The sequence below is a fragment of the Channa argus genome, chromosome 1 (assembly GCF_033026475.1).
Source record: "Channa argus isolate prfri chromosome 1, Channa argus male v1.0, whole genome shotgun sequence".
Lineage (NCBI taxonomy): Eukaryota > Metazoa > Chordata > Actinopteri > Anabantiformes > Channidae > Channa > Channa argus.
In genome coordinates this window covers 41,175,586-41,200,924 of record NC_090197.1, presented here as the reverse complement: position 1 = coordinate 41,200,924, position 25,339 = coordinate 41,175,586, and the positions used below count along the sequence as shown (strand labels likewise).

The 25,339-nt window shown below is 37.9% G+C and overlaps 1 protein-coding gene across 1 annotated transcript; it reads left to right on the top strand.

Moving 5' to 3' along the window:
* The first annotated feature begins 12,644 nt into the window (after positions 1–12,644).
* On the top strand, positions 12,645–18,492 carry cxcl12a (chemokine (C-X-C motif) ligand 12a (stromal cell-derived factor 1)). The gene is made up of 4 exons (XM_067521441.1): positions 12,645–12,804; positions 14,355–14,472; positions 15,556–15,639; positions 17,132–18,492. Exons 1-4 carry the CDS (start codon positions 12,738–12,740, stop codon positions 17,157–17,159), a joined length of 297 nt encoding a protein of 98 aa, XP_067377542.1. The 5' UTR covers positions 12,645–12,737; the 3' UTR covers positions 17,160–18,492.
* The last annotated feature ends 6,847 nt before the right edge of the window (positions 18,493–25,339 follow it).

The window sequence follows — 25,339 nt, the reverse complement described above, 5'->3', positions numbered from 1 at the left end:
AAGTCAGCACGCCTGATGTAGACCATTACTCATGCTTAACAAAATCACAAAGAGGCAAACAGTTCTCTTTTAGGTAAAAAAGTGCAGTTTTGCTTTACAAATTGAGTCTGTGTTTGAAATGTTTCCCTGAGGACTTCATGAAACAAGTCTGACCACAGCCTAAACAAATGCCAGACAGATAAAGCCACAGTGAACATCACTTACTCACACAGAAACACACTCAAATACAGACAAACTGTACATATACACATTATATCAACAGAGAGAGATAATAATAATGCAGGCAAATAAAATTAAACATTACTAATCATTTCTTAGGTGTCTAATTGAACATAGAATTAACTAAAGCAGGCCAAACATGTTATAATAGATGAATCATGACTTATACAGGCACACATGAAATAAATTGAATCAAACACTCATTACATTTGTATTCACAATTTTGCTTTCGTTTTAAATTCCGGTAATCTCAGTAGATATTTTATTTCACAATGTGTCTGTGCAAATGAATAATACATTCAATGATGAATAAATAAATCATTGCAAAACAATGAAAATTAAACTCTGAGATTTTCTTTATATAAACAACGTATAATTGTTTATCGGAATTTTCATACTGCATAGATAATAAAACTAGTACCACATTCCCTTGATTCGTTTCGAGAAATGCTACATGCCACGGATTGAGGTGACACAAGGGTTTGGTGTAAACTAACACTGTCAGTACATAGTTACATGTGGGGACCCCTATGTATCTTTCAGGAAACTCATCATAAATCAGACATCAGGTGACTGAGCTTTGACCCTGCAGGAAAACCAATTCAACCACTAGCCAGCTTTCATCTGTGGTTGTGAGACTGGAGTGTGATCCAAGTCGCATTTGATAGTGTTTGTCCAAAGTGACATGTTGGATTTTAGTGGGATAAAATGTCCTTGGGCTTACTGCTGTAGTGGAGTGCTTTGTATGCGTGCATGTGTGTGTGCGTGTGTGTGTGCGTATATGTGTGTGTGGTGTGTGTGCATGTGTGTGTGTGGTGTGTGTGTGTTTGAGGATGCTGAGTGGCAGGAAACTTGCTTAATCCATCAGGATCATTCCATTAAGCCCCAGACAGAATCAATTAAAGGTGAAAATAATTATGTCTGCCACAATAACATAACACAGCAAAAAAAAAAGATTAAAAAAAACAAACTTCTCTCAGACAACTACAAAACAGAGCAAACTGAAGGTTTTCATTCCACAATTTCTTAAAAACTGTGTAGTAAAACCTGCATGGTATTCACGGTTTCATGCATGAAAATATGTATTAAGACTCCTGAACAGAAAGCATCTGCTCTCCATGCTTATTACACGTCCTCCTACTCTTCCTCAACCTGAACCAAAGTAGAATGTTAATAGGTTTTAAATTAACATTGTTGTAGTTGTCCAAATACTTCTAAGTCCTTCCATACAAACCTGACCAGCTGTGCAAATATGTACAATTTACCCACAGGGAGTATAATTTTCATTTCATACAAGGGCCCTGTGGAAGACAACGACAGACAAGCCAATACAGAGTTCAAACCTTAGAAATAAAATACACAGAGAGAACACAATTTCTAATAAGGTGATAGAAATCGCAAAGTAGATCCTCAACTACTTAAAGGAAACTTTCTAATCTCTTCCAGAAGAAGCTGTGTTGCCTTCACTTCTAATCAAAATAAAGGTTTTGGGCTTATTTTGGATAGAGATGAGAGAGATGTAGATATGGTAATTAAGATTATTTTATGTTAAAGATTTTCGATCGTAAAAATGACAACCACTCTTTTTAAAACTTCGTTGAAAACCCATTAAGGCGTAACTATGAGTTTTGCATGTGTTTTCAGTGTTATATGACAAGGTTGATACCACGACAGCCAGCAGTTGATGTTTTTATAGGTTAAACAAATAAAATATAACATGGTAAATGGTACAGTGGTGCTGGAAGCTGGATTTTGTTGCCTTTTCATACAGTTATATAAATATTTTCATCTCACTTTTTGTAACAGTGAAAATAAGTACATTTTTCAACTTTAACCCTTTTAACTTTTTTAGAATTCAAATCGGATTAAGATGCATAAACATTACAGACAGAAAACAGCAGAGATCCGTTTATTGTCCTGTCTGTTGCCGTGGCTTAGAAACCCACAGCAGACACAGTATAACCAACAAAGCATTCATCCATGCAGCCATGGTTCTTCTGTATCCCTTCAATACAAGTCACACAGAAGGTCGCAGAGCCAGCCCTGCTCAACAATGCAAAATCCATTCCTTTTATCTCCTTTTAACCACTTTATAGCTGCTACACGTGTGACAGAATGAAAGCTATTCCTGCCTCCTCTTCCTCTGCATTTTCCCTCACTTTATCAGTCTTCATAAAGCTCAGGATAGTGCCTTAAAGCTCAGACGCTTCCCAGAAGCCCCCTGTTGGCCTTCAGGTCTCTTCAGTCAGATGGACAGCAGACAGCCAACACAAGGTCACCTGGCGCTGCCCTAAACAGGCTCGGGAACAAGCCATCTCTTATCAAAATCACAGCGCAACACAGACCTGCTAATCAATCTCACCTGATAAGAATGATTGAGAACAAGCAGAGGAAGAGATGGGGCTACAGAGGACTTGAAAAGAACAGTAAAATATGGAAGGAAAGACCTGCATCAAAGAGGGAGATTAACACAGAGGGTTTTATCTAGGTACTTAATTGTAAGTCATAATTTTCGTGCTAACAATGCTTCAGAATAAATCCTGTGTCAGTGCAACTTGTCCTGAAACTAACCAAATCCTGCTCTTAAATTTCAGCCCAGTAAAATATGAAGCACGGGGGCGTGCTGTGATTGTTAGGAAGGTCTGGAAGGTAAACTGTTTTAAAGTGTTCATGTTCACTGCAGGGCTTCTTGTAGTATATCCTCGCCAGAATCACTGGCTCATACTATTACAGCCCAATTAAGATTTACACGAAATACCGCATTAGAGTATGGTCCATGTAGTCCACGCCTCATATTTTGCAGCTGTAAATTCCAAAAATATGCTGTTCTCCACCCCTCTGCCACTGTCACATAATAAATGTAGAAACTGCTTGTTTAACTATTATTGAGTGTTGTGACCAAAAACAAAGAGACTGAGAAGGGAGAGGTGGAGGGAAAGCAGTGGTTTGCTACACTGATTGGTCTGTATATATTCTCCCTTTCCTCTTTAATGGGATTCAAGTGAAAGCCACAATGGCTGAATAGCTGCCACACAGAGCCACAGACATACAGTTCCAGTCAAAGCCAGCTCAGATTTCAACGGCCAGCCAGCATCTGAACAGCAGACTATCGCAGATTCTTGACCATTATACACCTCTTGAATGGTCTTGAATGGCCAAAGAAGAAAAGCAAGAGCCTGATTTCACATTCACCTCCCAAAACCTTTTCACGCTACACACAGCTATCAGAAACAAAGCAGCTTTTGTCTGGGAAATCTGAGGTTAACAGAATTTTGTTTGGGTCGAGAAGCAAGGTTATTGGAAACCTCCATGTTTTCTACAACAAAATAATACAAATGCATATATTAAATATGTATTGTGTACTGTACAATCAGTGTTTAAATTTGTTTTAATATATTAAATGTTTTTGTCCACATTAGCCTTTGCTACTTTTACCCTATGCATATGAAGAATTTTCTTTTTCAATTGCTTTTAGTTTATTTGCAGTTAGAAAAGGCCACAATTATCACTGACAACTACTACAGATCACAGTTAAACAGATCAGACACTGTGAGAAACATTAACATATATTACGCTCTGTTAAGTGTAAGCTCTGTTCTCTGTCTTGGTGTTTGCACAAATATAAAATACTTCTTGGTTAAATAGAAGCTGCAACTCAAGGCTGATAATAATTTTGCTACAAGACTCAAGAGTTTTGACTAAATCATGTTATGTTTACATAGTATTCGTATGACAGAAGCAGAAATATATGTTAATATAAATAACTCTTCACATAGAGACCCTGAAGCTGATAGAACATTGGCTTGTCTTCCAGATAAGAGGCCAAATATGTATATGCAGCTGCACTTTTGAAGTTACCCTGAAATCAAATCAAATAATTTGAATTAGATTAGAATAAAAAAGGATTTCTTCGTTTCATTCTCATACTACTTCTCGCTCTCATTATTAAGACCAAAAAAAAACACCAACACAGACCCGAGCACACTCAAAGTGCATGTACATATGGGAACTTGAACACAACCATCCAGCATTCTGTGAGGTCAAAAGAACATGACAGGAGCGTGAAGTCATTGTCACTGGAAAACAGTGTAGAGAAGATGGATGAGGAAAGGAGAAGAGAGGAACTTGTGAAAGGGCCACTAAAGCCTGTATAGTTCACTATTGTGGTCTTGATTCTCCCCGTTGTGAAAAATAGCCTATTACTGCAGTTTGGCAAATAGAGAGCAGAGCACCAAAGACACCAAAGTCACTGTGGTTTTGGAGAGTCACATGCAGAAATTTGACGATATTTCACATTGTCCTCTGATATGCAAGATGACCAGGTCTTATTTCTACAGCATCTCAGAGTCACTTATTTCTGTTTTCTTTCAAGAGTGGGGCCTTAAGGTAGACTTAAATTTGTTGTTCGTCCTGCTTTGACAGAAACAAATTAACCCCCAATGAGAGTGTAATGGTTTCAGCAGCACTTTATCACAGTGTTTAGCAACATCTGCAGAACTCTAAATTATTGGTGTGTTTCCAATTGGGCAGGTGCGTTAGGATTATCTGTGTGTGTGTGTGTGTGTGTGTGTGTGTGTGTGTGTGTGTGTGTGTGTGTGTGTGTGTGTGTGTGTGTGTGTAGGTTAGTGGTCTGTGACCTTTAAAACATAAAAAGGTGATCAGGCTTGCTCAAGTGGTCAGACCACATGTAGAGAAAAAAAGAGCCCTTGTAATGGCCGATGACTACTTCAAAGACCACCCATAACTGAAATAAGCGTGCGTACCATTTTTGACTGAACACAAGACAAACTGATTTTAAAGTGATCCTGAACACATTCAGATTAAGCAGAAGGAGGAGACTTCGCCGATCTCTGAAATGCTTTATCTCATAAATGTAAAAACATGAAGAGCTTCCGTCAAAGCACAACATAAAGCACACATTTGTAGCTTGTCCATAATGACTCACATTTTCTCTTCTCATCATGTTTCCAATTTCTGGAAAATAAATGAACACTCCTTTTTTGGCTCATTACAAATGTATTACATTGTATCTATAATGCCAAAATATTGTATGCAACTGTCTGTTGTTGTACTGATGATATAACTTCTACTCATGTCCTGTAACTATTTGTCCCATGCACATTTACTGTCTGCTCCTAACAGTGTTCATAAGGAATGTTGTCTAAACATTTTGCTTGACTATCTTTGTAACTGTAACAAACAAAACAGCAATTATCAATTTCTTGTCTAAAGGTGTAATATGTTCAAATAAATACATTTGTTGTTAGTTTTGCAGGGATTTAATAATAAATTAAAGGAACCAGTCAACATTAACAAATTGTAATCAAGGAGCTAATGACTGTGCAATACTCTCTGGTAATTAATACTGAAATATTTCTGTCTAGGCGTAAGTGGTGACCAACACATTAACACTGATAGAGATATGTTACTATGGCAGAATGTAATCTAACTGGCAACTCAGCACTGAGCAGAGAAAATAAAGATTTCTCCACTTTACAGCTTTGACTTATTGATGAAATCACTAGCACATTTTTGAACAGGTGAGGCCTTTCACCTCCAAGTCAAAATCATTTTCTTTTACTATGTATTTCACACCAGTAAAGAGCATGAATCCCACAGTGGAAACACCAAAAAGATCAGAAGCTGCTGCGGAATTATGGTAATTTTAGCTCGAAGAGTGGGACAGGATCTCTGACTCTCTCTCCATTGTCAGAAAGAGTCCGTTCTCCCTCTGCTACACCTCCACGCTGTGGTGAGTTAATGAGGAACAGAGCCTTGTTACAGCCCCTAATCAAAGCCAGCTGCAAGCAGACCTTTAGCTGGTCACTCATTCCTCTGCTTCACCTCTTGTTATGTTGTCATCTCTCAAACTCGGTTCTCTCCTTAGCTGCTTTTGAATCAACATCTAGTTCTCTCCCTTTGCTGCCAGTCTTTTCAATTTTTTCTTTTTTTTGCCCACATTTGTTAGTTGTCGTCTTTGCTCAGAGAACATTTATGACGTACACATGTTGCCGTTGGCAAGCCCACAGGAGGCTCGATGATCACATGGTCCATTAAGAATAGCTGATGAACAGAGGCAAATAACCTCAGGCAATCCAACCACCTTGTCAGTACAAGTAGCAAACCCACACTGAGAACATTTAAAACTGTACAACTCTATGTGCCACAAATACAATACTTTACCTATTAAATCCATTTTAAAAATGATGTGATTGCATGTGATTGTGTATCCTGGCACATCTGTACACATAATCCCCGTTCAAGTTCATTTATGCCTTCATGAAAAATTACTCTCCGTTTCCCAGCTGGGGAATTACTTCAAAGGCGTCATGCAAGATGAATAGGCATGTAACAATATCTCGTATTTATCCATGTGAAAGAGGACAAGATACTCCGTCTTCCCTTCTCTATAGGTGCTGTTTCCTGTTCTGATTAATAGGAATTTGATTGCAAACCTGTTGCTCAACCACACAGAGCTGTACGGCTGCCTACTACTGTTATGTCCAATTTAAAAAGGGCATATATGACAATAATGTTAGGGCCACTCTATAATTCTGATTGACAGCTGTAGCTTTGACTTTCTATTTAAATGCTCTTTAAGTGTTGTATGCAGTGACCCGGGCATGGAAAAGCAGTTAAGAGACAGCAGCTGTGGGGTTACAGCTCAGCGGAGGACTGAGAATAGAAAAACCTGGGGGGTTGTCCTTTAAGTGGGTGGGAAGGGGAAAGATGTGGCTAAACTGAGAGAAAGTGCTTTCTTCACAATGACGCCATGATTCTACAATAATTGATCAGCCTCAGAAACATTATATGTCCAGTGCACTTAGCAAATTCATCTGGATGGTGATTGCTCCATGTTAAACTTTTTTTGTTGCTGCATTGGATCTGGAGGTTTGGCTGCATTTTGAGCTCACATAAGAAGGGTTTTCTTTTTTCAGACAAAATCATTTTTCACTGCTTTGTCATTCATCTTTGATGCAACTCCTGAAATAAATTCCAAAATGTAAAAACATGTTTCTAGGATGCTGGGAATAAAGATCGCCATAGAAAAACATATGTTATCACTCTGGAATGAAAATGCGACTAAATATTGTATTCTAGGATTATTTAGAAGCCTGACAGAAATAAGACATTTTTGGAGGAGGTCACTTAAAACAGTGATTGCTTATGGCTTAATTTTAAAGAGTGGGACTATTTATATTAAAACTATATATATTTTTTATATTATGACTGGTTTATGACTAACGGTTTTCTCAGCTGTTTTGGGCATTTTTGTTGCCTTCCTCATCATCTTTCAGAGCACTCAGAAGCATAAAAGTGTCACATACCAGCCTTATGACAGAGAGAATCAGTGTAGAGGCAAGGACTTGTGTTTGACACACATCAGTAAATAAATAATGAAATATTAATAGCCTCCATGTGCTTGTTAATATGAAGCCAGGAACCTTTATCCCACAAATGAATCCGGTTTAAGGAGTTGCCAAAAACATCAACTGTGTGAGGATGGTTTGACTAATGTAAGACCCAAAGAGGCTAAAAGAAAAAGAAAAAAAGAAAAGGTGGATAAATGGACACAGGGATTGTGTGTCAATGCCTTTGTCACCGATTAAACATGCGGTTGGGACTAAAGCATGAGGCATATTGTTTGCATTGTGGTTTTCAGTTTCAGTGACAATATAAACTGCAGAATTTTTTGCTTGTGAGAAAAAGTGTGTTTGCATATGTGTATCTGTCCTTATATTTATATGTGTGTTTATGTACAGTTGCAAAACAGTAAAATCTACGTGGACAAACGTGTCTATATATACACGACCATGGTTCACTGCTTCCTGCTTATACAGAATTGAGAAACTATAATAAAGGAACAGAACCAAACCTATCTACAGGACATTTTCTGCAAATATGTACTCCAGTCTTGATTGTAAGTATTTATCTTTCCTAAACAGACCTCAGAGACCTATTGACAAACCTACTTGTGGAGCATTTCGGGATGTAATTGATAGGATGTACCACATGACAGTATATTACCTGGCTTGACTTCAACAAGCCGATTCAGCAGTGTTATCATGAACCATGGGGTCTCTGGGCTGTTCACATCGCTAAGGCAGCTGAGGGGTTTTTCTTCCCATGGCTGGTGTGCACCAGGTGTCAAACTCCAAGATCCTCCACCAAGTTTAGCCAGTGACATAAGCTGTGGTTCATCTGGGACATTCTGGCATAATCTCACAGCTGAAACCATAAAAAAACTAACACAACTGATATTATATTAGAATCTAACATTTTGCTTCGGTGTATAGTGAACAGATTTTCTTTGCATGAATCTTTAAAAAAAAACATTCTTAATTCATCATAGCTAAAGGATTATCAGAATAGAAAAATGCACTTTGCTACTTTGCTGTTTGTTATTAATTTGACATTCAGCTCTTGCCTGCAATAACAATATAATGTTGTGTGCAGCAAGCAGAAACAGGATCTTGAGTTGTGTCCTTTCTTTCAAAAATGTAAAAGTTAAAATGTTCATTAAAGTATGTAATGACAGCATTGTCACTCAAGAAAAATTTTATGTGGTCCACCAATTGGTTATATCTCATTTTTAAAAGAGGACCAAGGGAGCACAAATTAACAAAGGAAGAAATGGTAATGCGGAGGCTGTGACAGCTCATAAAAAAGCTACAAAAACTGGAACTATTGGGAAATTGTGCCATATTATTGACCTGGAAGTTTCATTAGTTGAGTAATAATAAGGACAGGAATTTCCTTCAAGCTGCTCTATTTGGAAGATCTTGAAACCTTCAATCTATTATAAAGCTATTGTCCATTGCATTTTCTCTCCTTTGATTTAACATCTATGGCTAAAGACTTTGTTGACAGGCCATTGAGGTGGTCCATATGGTGCTGTGAAGGCGCAGAGCTCGTGACTCTCTGGAGGATGTGGAGGAAGCCAGACAAAGGCTCAGCCGGCAGGCCCTCAGCCCCACAGTGCCTCAATGGAGCAGTGGCAGATCCCCCACCGGGGCCAGTTGCCTGTATGTTCTCAAACCAAAGTCTGATCTATGGAAACTGGCCAGTCCACCATAATATGTTCAGCCAGCCGTACTCCTACCCCCTGGGTCATGTGGTCTCTCTTTAAAGGTGAATAGCAGTTAAGGAAAGTTTGACAATCTATAGGCATGTGACAGATTCATGTTTTGTTTTGTTTTTTACTCATCAGTTTTCCGCTTAATTTGGTACAGGGCCTTAATGTTATTGAACAGCATGACGCAGCGTGAATATTTTACATTTGTAGATTAGTCTGTCTTAAAATATAACATTTACTTTTTCTGCCCTAAATGGAAATAGTCTTTATAAATGTATAGAACATCAGGGTTTAGACTCAAAACAATAGAAAAAAAACATAACAATCTAAATCTTATGTTGTAACAGAACCATTTCTTAGTTAGGTTTGTGTTACTCCCCTGCTTGTTTTTTGTCTCTGCTTCTTTCATCAACTGTTTTCTTTCTCTTCAACCTTCAGCAACGTATTTTAAATGCATTAGCACAGAAGTAAATTGAAAAAACAGTTGACAGAGACAGAAACTGAGAAATAGAACGAGAGCTGATTAATGCTGGCAGTCATAACATTATATACGATTTCCAAAAAAATTATATCATCAGTCCACCTGCTATGTTTTTGCACCTACAGAGAAATACCTAACATGATTTAGATTTGCAGTCAGAAAAGTATTTGCTGTGTTCTATGGAAATACAGTGAAAAATGACTCATGCATTGTAGGGCAGGAGATGGACCCCTGCAGTGAGACCTCCCAAAACAGACAGATGGGCTACAGAGCACTGCATCACAACTTAAATATACTCAACATGGGACAGGTGTGAGTAAAATGCAGAAACAGCTTATTCTGTGTCTTCAGTTTGTTGTGCAATGTGTGCCCCAAATACCTCCTCCGCTTTAATTGAAAGACATTTCGCAAACACACATATTCATTAAAGACTGTTCTGACCCCAAAATGCCTATTGGTCTTTCTTTCACTTTCAGTTTTAAAGAAAATATTCTTGGTAATATTAGTTATATTAGTCATAAACAAGTCCCTGGTTTGTTTTATTGTGGGAAAATGCACTGTGCAAACTTGTTAATTTGAGGAAGAATGAAACAATTGGCAAGATGATGTACTGCCAAATCTGCTTATGTAACGACACTACTGCAGTCCATTCACCTCAGTAAAAGAAAGTAAATCTCACTGATTATTGCAGATATTTCGAAATACTTGGATGTGTTCTCCCATGACATGGCCCTCATTTTATGTCTGTGTGTTTGTGCGTGTGTGTGTGTGTTTTGAAGACAAAAGACTTTTATTTGTACTAGCTGTGCACAAACTTCATTACGTTTGTTGCTTGTGCAGGCTCACACAGGTTTGGGACAGAATAGAGAGCTGAATGTCAGGTGTGTATTGCAATAACATGTTGGGCATCCTGTGTGAGAGCGAGCATGGTGATAAGCTGTTGTGATCAATGCACTTTGATCTGAAATCCTCTGAAGTCACCTTTCACTGCAAGCTGAGAGAACCTTACTCAAATACTTCAGCTGTCATACTGCACTCTTTGCTTTTGCTGACTCTTCCTCTCTCTCTCTCATTTTCTCTCTCTTTCTCACACACACAAACACACACACACTCACACCGACACACACACTTAAAGTTAGCTTTTGTGGCTTGTGAGAGAAGTCAATATGTGTCCATTCAGCTGCAGTTAATTCTGTCGTCTGACCATGACCTGCTGTCTGTCTGGTCTCTATGGTATTACTGATGACTGTTTAAGATCCAAAACAAAGACAATTTGCACAATACAGATGACAAAATACAAAGACAGACTCTAAAAGCTATACATGCACTGATTTTTGAAAATACATCACAACCAGCATCTTGCTGTAAATGAAAATGACTAAATGTAAATCGTTCATACTTAAAATAATACTTAATTGAAATGACAGATATCACCAATATAACCAAGAATGATTTGTACTAATCTCATGATGCTGGCTAGACACAGTAAACCCCAAGCAACACTGTTATTCTATTGAACTATATCCTTCTTTACTGTCACTCATTTTTTAGATAAAGTGGTCCTGTCAGCAGGTAATTTGCTTCCCCACAGCTGTGTGATGAGAGGCTATTTCTCCAATAACTGGAAAAATATTGAATAGAAAATACAAGACCAACCACATGGACACTGTTCATGTTACCCTTTGACTGTAGCAAAACACATTCTGAGTTTCTCTAAATATAAGCTTTTGTCACCTGCATAGTGGGATTTCAGAATATGTTTATATTGTGTAACTACATTTAGTTGGGATGTGTATTTGGCTTAAACAACTATTTCAGGTATTAAAGCATTAGAGTCAACAAGTGTGTGGTATTAAAGTTCTGATATGCATATTCCACATTTACACTTACAATACTCACACATACACATGTGTGCACTGGTTTTTGCTGTGGAAGATGAAAGCCAAATGTCTGGAAACTGACTTCACATCTGCATCCCGTTAAATGCTCCAGTAATACCTCCGATCGCAACACACACACACACACACACACACACACACGTGCACACACACAACTTGGGAATTTTCGGCAAGCTCTACAGTTGTTTAAGGATTCACTTTAACTGAAAAGAGTTTTGCTCCTTTCCAAACACAGTGTATGAGGTGTGTTTGTTGTGGCACGTGTGTTATTTCTACACCCCTCTTCCAATTTATTGGAACCGTCAGTGTAACAGAACACTTTATGCCCATGTGAATCACCTCCAGTTACACGTTTTGCTTTTAATTAATTTGGGCCAATTCCCCGAAGAAGACAAACCATGACTAAAAACAAACACATGCACAGAAATGTCTTCTGTTTATATCATCAACAACAGCTTTAAGAAGTGTGTTGAGCACAGGAAATGTCTAGCTTTTGCCTGGTGGGCAAATTTGGATTTTTTTTTCAAGGAATTGCTGTGGCAAAAACAATTCATTAGGTCAAACTGCTAGATCCCACCACAGTACATGACTTTAGAAGTGTTATGTTTCACACCCATGATAAAAGAGGAGTGTGTGTGTGTGTGTGTGTGTGTGTGTGTGTGTGTGGTTAGTGATTAGCTGCATCTCTACTAAGTGATGTGCGTTCACCAGGGATAACTTAAATTAAAGCCTTGTCTTACAAAAATAAAAGCATATAAATCAAACATCATGAGAACAAAGTAATCAATAGCAAAAAAGGTTGTAACACCTTTTGAATTTAACTAAAACTTAAACTTTTGTTTAGTTAGAGTCTCATACAATATTTTACTTGATTAATCTTTATAAAAACAAATAACGCGAACGTAGTGTGCTTTATTTTGCAAAATATACCGGAAGTAGTTTGCGTTTTGTTTTGGCTGCTTGACACTGATGCGTAATTTAAGAGCCCAACACGGTCCCGTCAGTCACAACTCATCAGGACTTTACTCCGAGTAGGATCAAATCTCAGTGGCATTAAAGCAGAATGGATGTAAAGCTGCTTGCAGTCGTGACTGCACTCATGGTGTTGACCTATGCGCCTCCATCACAAGGTATGAAAATAATTTTGCTCTGTTTTTTTTGCAGCAGCACCAGCGGCAGTCGTTGTAAAAAAGGCGATGGTTTTCACAACTTATCAGAACTGTTTCAAATCATTAAGTGTGTCACCATTATTTGACAGGAAATATTTTTTCTTTGCCTGAAGGAGGATTTTAAAAAATGGAAAACTTTCAAATTAGCCGAATGGGAAATTTATCGTCTTACAGATTAAGGTGTTAACCCTGATTTATTTATTTGTATTGAATTTTAATTGTCCTGAAATGACGTGATTTAGTCCCAATTGTAGTGACAAATCTATGCAAACTATTTAATCCTCCTTTAATCCCTTTAATTTAATCATCATGCCAAATGCAATTAAAACACAAACGTTACCCAAATTAATGTAAATTAAACGACATACCTTTTCACTTTGAGTAAAGTGTATTTAATTTAACAAACTGCAGTGTCTTGACGATCTGGAGTGTTGAAAATAATATTGTTCATAACAAGAAATGTGACGTGCTTGTAAGCGCCAACAGGCTGAACATGTGGTTCTCGCCGTAAGAAATTTCCTGTCGTCTCGTGATCAACGTGTGTATTTGTTCTCCTCTTTGTTTTCGTTTAATTACGCGCCAATGGGACACTTATGAGGAAATGCACACAGCCAGTTGTGGCGACATCAGTCATCCAATCTGAAGGTGTTGCGTCTTTTGTCATGGTAATACACTGAGATCAGGTGTAAAAATAATTAAGATAGAGTTTAATCTATAGCCCTGCTTCTGCCATCTGTTTGTGTGCCCTACAGTTTCTCCCCATTATTTATTGTCCGTGGAAAAAAATGATCATGTTCTGTCAAGGGTTTTACAATGTCACAATTACTCTAAAATCACTTGCATCCAACTAACATTAAACATTTTCACACGTTTTCCATTCTTCCAGGCTTGATTTAAACCTTTGCCGTGTAGGTTCCTCAAAAAGAAAACAAAGCTCTATTTATTTTTCCACATTAATCAACGATGCAAATCTCTGCGCTAAAACCTGAATGCTGAGGTTGCAATGAAAAATGTTCTCCTCCTTAATGAACAGTATGGACCACACAGTACACTGTTGTGAATGACTGAAAGAGCTTAGAGTTTGTGCCAATGTATATCATAGCATCTACAGATGCTATGATATACATTGATTAACTGCCATGTGTTCAGTGGGGAAAGTATAGAAAGAAAAGAGTATGTCTCTAAAGCTTAGATATGAACATTTCTTTTAGTGATTCCTCTTCATTTAAAACATACATGGGTGTAGTCTTTGGATAACCTTTAAATGTGACTAGACGTGTAAAGACACTCTATGCATCCTTCAACTTGTTTCATTTCTGATGTATATAATTTGTTTGCTATAACTCATTTGAGTTGTGTAAAATTATAATCTTTCCAACTGTAACAAAATCTATCGATTTCCCAGTTTCCATAGACCATTACCTTCATCTGCTCTCTGCTTTAAGGCTCTCGTTCAAGCATGCATTGCTGTAAATGTGTAACTAATATTTATGTGTCCTTCTTTTTCTCAGCGAAGCCCCTCAGTCTGATCGAGAGATGCTACTGCCGCTCAACAATCAACACCCTCCCAAAGGCCTACATCAAAGAGCTCAGGTTCCTCCACACACCTAACTGCCAATTCCAAGTGATGTAAGTGTTGATTCAATGCTGATTTTAATAGCTGGCACCCAGTCAAACACATAGACATTTTCCACCCTGCCCCAAAAAATGTCAGACAGGTTTCCTCCTTTCTCACCATCAATCTCCAAGAGGTGACAGGCCAGAGAAAAGAGTTGTGCATGGATGTGTAGACACACATCCCTGTGTCATTCGCTCTCATACACATTCAGATTAAGCAGGACATTGTTACCACAGGCTTACTAACATATCCACAGGAAGTGCTCTTCTTGGGTATAGGACATGAAAAGGAGCTGAAAATTGGATGCAGTTTTGTTTTCGATAGGAAAGCAATAAGCGTGGGTTTTGTAAATGGCCTTTCGTCTCATTTTCTCGTCACACAGCATTTCCTTCTTATGCAGCGCTCACAGCCTTTAGGTTCAATTTCATTCAGCGTTACGGTTCATGAGGGGCGAATTTGCAGATGAAAGTGTGCAGCAGAGCAGGCACAGTACAGTGGGTTACGGCAGAGAAGAAACCCTTAGCAACTGTTTAATGTTAAGAAAGGGAAAAAGAATTGACAGGGAAAAACACCTGTTAATCAAAAAACCAAAACACAAGAACCAAAGGATGCTTCGTCTCCAACACAGAATATAATTAAGCACATATGATACAGAATTGATCCATTCTGTAAATAACCATGGACGTAGTCTGGATTTAGAAAGTACTCTGTAGCACCATGTTGAGTTTTAACTCCTCATCCACCACATATTCATATCATATACTCATTTTTACTGGATATAATTTCGGTTTTTCAATCAAGGGTTTAAAATTTAACTTAAAGGGATGAATTATGAGAACCGCCTGAATGAACAAATTCTTTATCTGTGGCAGCATCACAAACAGGGTCAGTAAGATATAGATCATTATCAAACTTTTACACTCCTGTTAAAAAGCTCTCCACATGTGTCAAAGTCACAAGACAGTGTTAATACAGTTTGTTTGATAACAATGTGTTAAAATACTTGATCCCACTTCTTTTCCATAATTCACACTTTTATCTTCATCTGAGGTATGCTTTGTATTTACTAAAATCTTTACCTTTTTTTTCATCAGTGCAAAGCTGAAGTCAAACAAGGAAGTGTGTTTGAACCCAGACATCCGTTGGCTGCAGCAGTACCTGAAGAACGCTATCAACAAGTATGTCTAGACTGATTCTGTTCTTTTGTCTGAGTGTTTAGCCTTTATCAGAGAAGTCATCGTAAAATCACTTCCACTCTATAGACATTTAAAGTGATCAATGTAAATTGCAAATGTGCATCCCTCAGTAATCCATTGTGAGAGTAACAGTTTGTAATTGCCCAATTTATTTTGTCTAAACCTAAGGCATGCTGGTACATGAGCAAGTGGAGGAGAGACAATTTCCACTTTCTCCCACTAACCAGGGGTTTATTGTGGGAGGATACAAAAAAACATTATTTCTCTGAGCAGATTATTTATCTTACGCATTCATCCTTCATCAGCAATGTTCATTCAAGATTGTGTTCTGCAAATGCAGGTATAAACAAAATTTGCACACATACCAAACCTGAAGTTTTTGAGTTTAGGTATATCAGGTTTTTAGAAGGCGTTGTTTTGCCATTTGAAAATGTGTGTAAATGTTGCTGTATATAAAGACTGAGCAACATGTCACCAGCTATGAAGGGAAACAATAAACAAATGCAGAATCTCTGCATAATATCTGCTACAGCTTCTGACAACATCCAGTGGCTGATCCGGCCAACGTCCCAAAGTCAGACAGTCTGTGTCAAGAATGATTGCTGAGGCGTGAAGAGGCCTCTGCATAACAAAACAGCCCATGTTGAGTAGATGGTGGCCATTCACAGGGGATCAGATCTAATGTGTTTCCTATTACACATCCAGTCAAAGGGGTGTCAAGTGGGACAAAGCTATTAAGAAAGTGTAGAAATGGTTGGTTGTTACTCATGCATTACGCTGCTCTTTAGTCTGGTAAACAAAAGTATGATTGCTCCTTTGTATTCTATAAAATTTACAATCCAAAACCAATGATTAAATTGCCCACCCATGTTCAAATGTTTACACTGTTTGAGCAGTAGTGTGTGTACATCACTCTGGAACTGCTGCAAATAAGTGTTTACATCCATTGTTTATCAAAACCATTTTCTCCTTTATTTACCAACGATGAACTCAAATGTTTCCGAAAACTCTTTGAAAGTTGAAAATACAACGTAAACTGACAAAAACAAGATTACTAAGAACTTTGGACTTAGAAAAGACCAAGTGGCTGTATGGGGACCGATTACCCGACTAAAAGTGCATGCAAAATAAAATAAACTTTATTAATCCAAAATGTTTAGTTTGCAATTACAGGTCAAAAAATATTTTGGTTCCATAAACATAAATCTGTGATTTTATTTGACAAATTTGAAACCGAATATACTCAGGATTTTGACAAATCTCTGGCATCCTGTCAGAGTTGAACAAAATCTCATTAATTTTCAATGTGGTGTTTAGAACATACCCGTTAGCAGCCCAGTATTTGTCCAAATGGGCATGATACAAATCATGCCAAAGTTGACAGACTGGAACTAAACATTGTTGTATGATTTTGACATATTCACATCTACACCACGTTGTTCTTATAAAACTAATGTTAGCATTTTCACTTCAGGATGAAGAATTTGAAACAGGGCAACTAAGATACCAGCACAGCTTTCGCTGAGGATTTGGGCCATTATTGTCACATATATGTAACATGTGATAGGAGACCATCTGGTATGTACAGCACTTATCGTGGCTGCCACGCTGCAGCCTTTTGCATGGAATCAACCCACAACTCTTCACTGTGAAGATTCCACCAGCCCCACCGCCGCCGCCGTCCTCATCACCACTCTTACCATTTATAGTTCATAGATGTCATTAGTGCAATTACATCTGTCTGTTCATGTTTTCTGAATATATTGTATATACTTTTATGTTAATGGACTTCAAGAGTAAAGAGCTATTTTTGCATATTTTCTTGTCCCCCTGGCCTCTCTGTCATTTAGGGAAAAAAAATTATCAATCTTGTGGTCCAAGTGTAAAAAAGGGGAGAAATGTAGGTCAACAATAGGAGTTTCTCCACAACAAACATGAGCCAAAATCCCACCTGCGGGTAGCAGAGTCCTGTGCTTTGCCGAGTCAAAAGAAAATGGATTTATTATGACTAATCATAAACATAAGATCTAGTTATGCTTAATTCCTTTGATTTCCAAATGTACAAAATGATGTGAAGTTTCGTGTTGAAAAACCTGCTAAGTTGTATTTCATGTTTCAAGTTAATTGGCACCATGGAATGTCAGTGTGTGCCAGCTACCCCAGACCGAATATAAGATGTATACAAGATTCTAGTAAATATGGCTATTACAATACCAAGAGCTCGAGCATTTCCTGAGCCATTCTGAGGCAGTGATTACTCGATCTGCTGTTACTCAACATGTCTGCATTTTTCATACTGAACATCTGGATCCCCAACAGTTTTAAGCAATAAATAAGTTAAAATTTACTGGAAATCATAAAGTTGTGTCAGTGAACAGATGATGATAAGAACAAATGGGGACACTTACCAGTGTATTGTGACTGAAATGCCCTCTTGGTATAAAAGTTCATTTCAGAGAAGGATGTACATAAATTACAGTTACCACATCAGTAGTTAAAACATTATGTTTTTTAGAGGAAGTAGTTCATAGATGACTACCTTCAACATGCAGATAGCAATGCACTTTATATCCATATTCATGTTTTAACAACACAATGTGCTATTACTCACAATGTCTGATCAAGTTCTTGTTTTTGCCTTTTTGTTTATCACTGTGTTTCTTCCACTCTGTTCTTTATGATCAATGAATGTGTAGCTGCACATAACTGTTAAAACTTCTTCACCTATTCAATTAAGCCACCCTGTAATATGTAAAATTAATAATATGCAAATGTTTTATTTTTGTACTCTTTTATGCATTTATACATTAAATCCGAACATTTAAAAGAAGGAAATTTATTCTCACATTTGAGCCATCCAGCCAACATTGTATAACTTTGCAAGTGAGTCAGTAAAAATGGAAATTAAAAAAAAAAAGAAATGAAGGTCACTATTACAATGTATGCTTTCTGCCCATTAATAGACACAGTTCAGTTGGGTCACTTTTTGTGCTCAGTGTAAAGGAAGTGTTTCTTTGGTCAACACACAGCTGGTGTAATCTTACTGTACCAGTGGGTCAGATGGTAAATGTGGGGCTTTGATGAGAGAACATGTGTTTAGCTTTACTGACATGGGCAAATGACAATAATCCTGCCTCTTGTTTAACTATTAACTCAACAAGCGACCATTAGGAAAACATTAGAGCTTAAAAGGATGAACTTTTAACTTCCCACTAAGGGTATTTCCTGAGGCAGAGGACGGTAGTATATGTGATGAGAATGGTCCACTGATTGAAACATCAGGCGGAGAGAGAAAAGCCTGCCAGTGGCAGTCACAGCCCATTTTGCTAAGCCTTTGAATTAGCATTGACATCTCGGCATGATAAAAGCAGAGTCAACAGTTCTTGTGGGAGATTTAGCTATTTATTTAGCTAGGGCATTTAATTTTGATTGTGTTTAGCTGTGATCATATTGCTGCATCAATCTGCAGGTAGCAACAAGTAATTTTCTCCCAGTAATGTGAAGATTAGGCAACTTGTCTTGTGTGATTTCTGTTACAAAGAGGACCGATCATAATCATGTTCAGTGTTAAGTGTTTAAACTTACCGTAAACCATTAGTAAAACCTTTATTCACTGAGAATATTTCAATAAAAGTCATTAGACAAATAGCTTTTTTTATATGTTGTGACTGTGTTATCGTCCATGGCTACACTATCATCTGTGTTGGTTGTACATAAATATTATCTTCTCTAATGAAAAGCGGTGTCTTTTAATAGATCCTAACTCATTATCCTCCTCACATTATTTTTTATCTTACCAAATTACACCACTTAATCTATGCAAGTGCCATAAAGAGTGAGGTCTTGGAAAAAGGGAAATATTATTTATGTCCATATTATAGAAATATTTACCCGTAACTGGAAAATGATAAGGAATGATAAAATAAAACTGCACAAATTGCTCGTAAAGGACATGATAAAATGGATTATTGGCAGATTAACATTAAGGATCTTTCTCATATCTTGTTGGTACTTGAGGATAGCTGGACACTAAGCCTAAATAAGCACTAACAGTAGAGCTGCTCATCCAAACATGTTTCTTTAATTTATCAGCAAACCTCAGGAACAACCACAAAGATCTAATCCCCATCAACTGGAGATAACAAAAATTGCTGAATGAGCTGCTTTTCAAACTTTAAGAGTAAATGAAAGTGTGTGTTGCAAGGCTGGAGTTTATAATATTGTGAAATCTTTGGACAAAAGACAACCGAAGACTACTCAGTTCCTCGGTATGAGCTGTACAATGAGCTGTACTGGTTTGCTCAAAGACTAAGGAATGAACAAGACAGAATGAGAAATTCCTGTTCATCTCTGAGCTTAAAATTCTGTTGGCTTTAGAGTCTAGCCAGAGAATCAGATGAAAATCTGACACCTTGAAAAATAAATGAAGATTTGTAATGCGAAATGAAATTAGTGAAATCGAAGTGATGGAGAACTGTAGTGTATGTGCTCATTTAACGTACTGTAGAGGTTTCCTCTATCTTTACAGCTGTAAGGGCTCCCAGATGTGCAGCCAATGAAACTCCACTTAGTGGTTATCCATTGTGAAGGGCTGAGCATGAAAATGTAAAATTTTTTGTGTATGTGTGTGCACATGTGCGTGAGAGAGGGTAACAGGGGTCACTGAAACCCACTTCAAGAAGGTCCCAGTGAACATTGCGCTCCCCAGTAGGATCAGTTTTTAGTAAAAACTACAATGTAGGAAAGTTAAATTAGGGTTGGTTTTAATGTTTGTAAGTATGAGTGAGTATGTATATGTTTGCATATGTGATGTCACTTCCTAACTCTATTCCAAGACTATTAACTGTGCTTTAGCTTTGTACTGTACCTCCAGACATGCTGGCAGCTGAACACAGCAATTTAGGGGCTGTTAGTTTGTCACCACCCAAAATGTCAAGGGATCATGAAAATGGTCCTGCAAAGCAAATTAGGTGGTCGAAAACCAGGCACTTCCTCGTTACTGAGGTTTGACCATGGAAGAGTAAAGTGCCTCAACCCAAAACAATCTCCTGGAGAGAAAAGAAAACTAACAGCCCTGTTAGCAGATGTGATCTTAAATTTGTGAATTGTTTGAACTGGCAGGATGAGAACGGGAATGCAAACAGATTTCATGTTCTTCAGGACTTTGTGAACAACTGATTTTATTTCTTTGTGCTCTGCAAAAATACTCACTTGTTTTTTCTGGTTAACCCTAACCCAACCCCGAGTTATCATAGTTTTTTACATGAGAAGCTTTAAAGCCTTACAATACAATACAAAGACAAATAAAGACTTGGAACAGTTTAATATTTAAACTCTATAATTCTGTGACACAAAAGGATGCCAAATTATTGTAAGCTGTAAGCCAATATTGTATTATGCATTATGTATTTACTTACTTAAAGACATGTGCAACAGTTTTCTGGGTAAAAACATTTTGTGATCCTACTGGTCGTAGTATTAGTAAAATAGAACCTCTGATGAACAACAACATGTTTTGACTCTGCAATTATTTATTTAAAAAACACTAAAAGTTCACAATACTAAGTACCCCCCATGATTCAATAGCTTGTAGATTCACCTTTAGCAGCAATAACATGAAATAATAATTTCCTGTATGACTTATCAGTTCTTCACATCGCTGTAGAGGAATTCTTGGCCCATTTTTCTTTACAACATGGCTTCAGGCTGTTGAGGTTTTCGAACATTTGCTTATGCACAGCTCCCTTAAGGTTTCAAATGGGTTGAGGTCTAGACCTTGACTACGCCTTCCAAAACCTTGAGTCTTTTGTTTTTCAGCGATTCTGATATAGATTTACTGTTGTGTTCAGGACTATTTTCATTTTGAATGATTCAATTTCAAATAAGCTTTTGCTGGTGTAATACTCAGGTATAGAGAGGAGTTCATGATCAAACCATGGACTCCAAGGTTCCTTGCTCCTCCGGCTGCAAAATAAGCCCAAATCATCACCATTACACTGCTGTGATTGACAGAAAGTATGAGATGTTTTTACGGAAATGCTGCCTTTGGTTTTCTCTAAACATTGGTGCGGAGCATCAAGGCCGAAGAAATGCACTCACCTGGCCTTATCTGTCCATAGGACATTGTTCCAGAAGTTGTTGTTTGGTCAGATACAGTTTTCCGAACCTCAGTTGTGTGAACAGAAGAAGCTTTCTCCCGGCAGTCCTTTCAAACAAACTGTACTTGTTCAGTCTTCTTTTAATTGTGCTGTCATAGAATTTAATTTTTAACATGATTAGTGAGGCCTTTAGGGTCTGAGATGTTTTTTTTGTGTATTTCTCCGAGCACTGCATGATCTGTCCTTGGAGTCAATGTACTGGGTCACCACTCCTGAGAAGATTGGCAACTGTCTTGAATGCTTTCCTGTTGTGAATAATCTTTCTCAATCTATAACGTCAAACTCTAAATTGTTTGTAAATAGTTTTATAACCCTTTCCAGATTGATGTGCAGCAACAATTGCTTGGTTAAAACACACCGCAATGCTCCAAACCAGCAAACTGCCAAAACGTCTGCTTTTACAGATGTCTGCACATGTGCTGATGAGCGAGAGGCAGGGTACATCCTGGACAGGTCACTTGTGCATCTCACATCAACACAGAGAGACCTGCTGACAGCAATTTGGATTCACCAGTTAACCTAACATACATGTCTTTGGACTATGGGAGGAAACTGGAGTACCTGGAGGAAACCCACACAAGCACAAGGAGAAAATGCAAAGTCCACAAAGAAAGGCTGTGGACTTCTAGCTCTGAGCATTGCCCACATGGTTTTGTTAATTCTTTCTTTTGCTCTTTTGCTTCATTTTTGTGAAATAAATACTGGCAGAGTAAAAACGTTTATCATTTGTCTGAGGTTGTGTTTGCCTATACTAAGACCCGGTATGATCGGATGATTTTTGTACATGGAACATGTAACATGGAATTAAAAGAGGGGGTACTAACTTTTGCACGACTGTATCTTAGAGCATACATTTCTCAGAGCATTCCCTTTGCATTTCTCTTTTCTCAGATAGGATGCAAATAAGTGGATCATTTCCTTATTTCTCACTAAAGTAGACATACAGACCCTTGTACACAGAGAGTAAATCAGAAAGTTTCTTCAACAATACGTTTATTTTCTGTCAGGTTGAAGCGTGTGTCTGGGAAGTGTTTATTCACAGCTCCTGCTCTATCTCAAACAGAGCTCTTGTCCCTTCTGTTGTTATTTACCCCCCTGTCCCGGAACAGGCCACCACCCTCAGGCAGCGGGTGCACCACAATCACGCTCACCAAGGGAAACATTAGTAGAGTCATAGCTGTTCCAAAATCAGATGACCCGTAGCACATTTCCACGAGCGCACACTCTTACTCTTATATATCCCAAGTAATGATTTATAAATGACTTGTTGATTGTGCTAAGGGGGGCACTGAATGTTGTTAATTGCCTTAACACTGCCAGTGACCCACCAGAGCATTAATCACAATTATGACAAAATTATTCAGCAGAAACTTTCAGAACAGTTAGTCACTGCAACGGAGGTTGAAAGCAACCAACATGCAGTGTGTAATAACTGGCATGTGTGTGTCTGTTTGAGAATGAAAAGGAAGCTAATAGATGGGCCCCTATGAGACGTTAAAATAGCCCTCCTGCAGTCTTGCTACCTTTCATGTGCTAATATTTCCAAGGTTATGAGTCCCCACACCATCCATCTACACACAGATGTTTGAATGAGTTCAACACACACATACAGAAGCAATGTGGACATGGGGCCTGGCCTTCACAAAAAACACCAACTATGGATCAAATTCCTTCAGTGTGATTCAGTTTTTAAGCCCAGAAGAAACACAGTGAACTCTGTATGTTAGGTGGGACACATAAGAGTCACACATTAGAGGACAGTAGGAGGTCTAGGGGCCCAGAGAAGCTGAAACACCACCATCTTTAAACCCCCACATATCACACACTTTGAATTCCCTCAGCTCAATTTTTTCAGGATTATCACCCACATCTTTACTAGGTGCCTCAGTGAATGGTGTGTTTATTGTCTTCCCATATGTAGCCCTGAGTGCCATGTGACACCCAAAGAGAAGGGAAAAAAAAAAAAGAGGACCATAATGGATGTGACCAACAATATGAAAAATGAAACAATTAGGCTATTATCTCAATATGAAACTGATATAATGAACTTCATCTTCAGCACCACAGTTTTTTTTTTTTTTAACCATGAGATTGTTGATTATAGAGACCCTTCTGTTGGGCTATAGCGTGACTCAATGCCTGAGCACGCTGTCCAGATGTGACAGACAGGGAGGTCCCGATGGCTAATACCAGCCACCAACATTGTTCATCTTCACGCAATTAAATTTTCATGAAACAAAGCAAAGAAATGGTCATTTCACCCACAATACATCTGAAGACCGTTTAGATGTAACCACTATGCCACAAATATTTGCAATTGTCTTTATTTCATAAGGTTGGTAGCTGTGTTGTTTAGTTTTGATTAAAAATTTTACAAAGATTATTTGACTAAAGTTTTGTTTTTTGTGATTTGTCATTTCTATCATAAAATGATTTGGTTTTAGTCCTTTTCATAAATAAATATAATAAATATAAATAAGTATTGTCTTTTATAAAAGTTTTTTCAGCAAGAGCATCAGAATCATGTCAGATTTTTAATTTGTCTAATACCCTGGTTTGACTCTGAACCTTATGCAATAAAAATGCACCACAAATATTATTTCATCCTCAGTAGTAACAACAATGGTGAGTGTATAAAAGAAAAAAAAAAAGATCAGTGACTTTTAGCTTGTCCCTTCAGGGGTCGCTAAAGCAGAACGTGTTCTACACATTAATTTGGAATGAGTTTTTACGCTGGATGCCCTTTCTGCCACAACCCTCCCGTTTTGTCTGGGCTCGGGACCGGCACCAAGGTGACCATTCTTCAGAGAAACCCAATTGCAAAGTAAAATAATGAAAAATACATCAGTGGAAAAATTTACTTTGGTTGTAGCTCAGTTGGTAGGGGAGTCATCCACAACCTTCAGGGTCAGTGGCTTAGCTGCTGGTTCTTCTGGCTCCAAGTTGAAATATCCCTGTGCAAGAAACTGATCCCCCAAGTCGTCCCCAGTGTCAACTACTTGTAAGTCGCTTTGGATAAAAGCGTCTGCTAAATGATTAATTGTAATTGTGCCGTCTGAAGAAGAGACTGTTGTATGACTTTATGTTAAATTTAATGATCAAAAAATTTTGTTTTACTCTTTTTGCTCTTTCAAAATAAGCGGATGCAACATTTTGTAAACACTCTATATGTGATCATACTTGTATGATATTTTTAGCATTTAGCTCTAAGCACCACTTTGCTGAACTAAAGCTTATTAATTGTTTCGATCAAAACCAGTACTGATTTTTGTCTTTCATTAGTGTAAGAAAGGCAATATTTGATGATGATTCATTGTAACGCCCCTGTACAACTTTTACCCTGTATCAGAGAAGAGAAAAGAACAGCTGCTCAGTCTGCAGTGCAATAGGACAAAAGCAAGATCATAATCATGTGTTTTGAAAAAGAAGAAAACAAATAAATTTCAATTCTCATTCATATCTAGGGCTTTGTCAGTACTTTTTCCAAAGCTGAGCCAGCACAAGAACTTCACACACTGTGACTG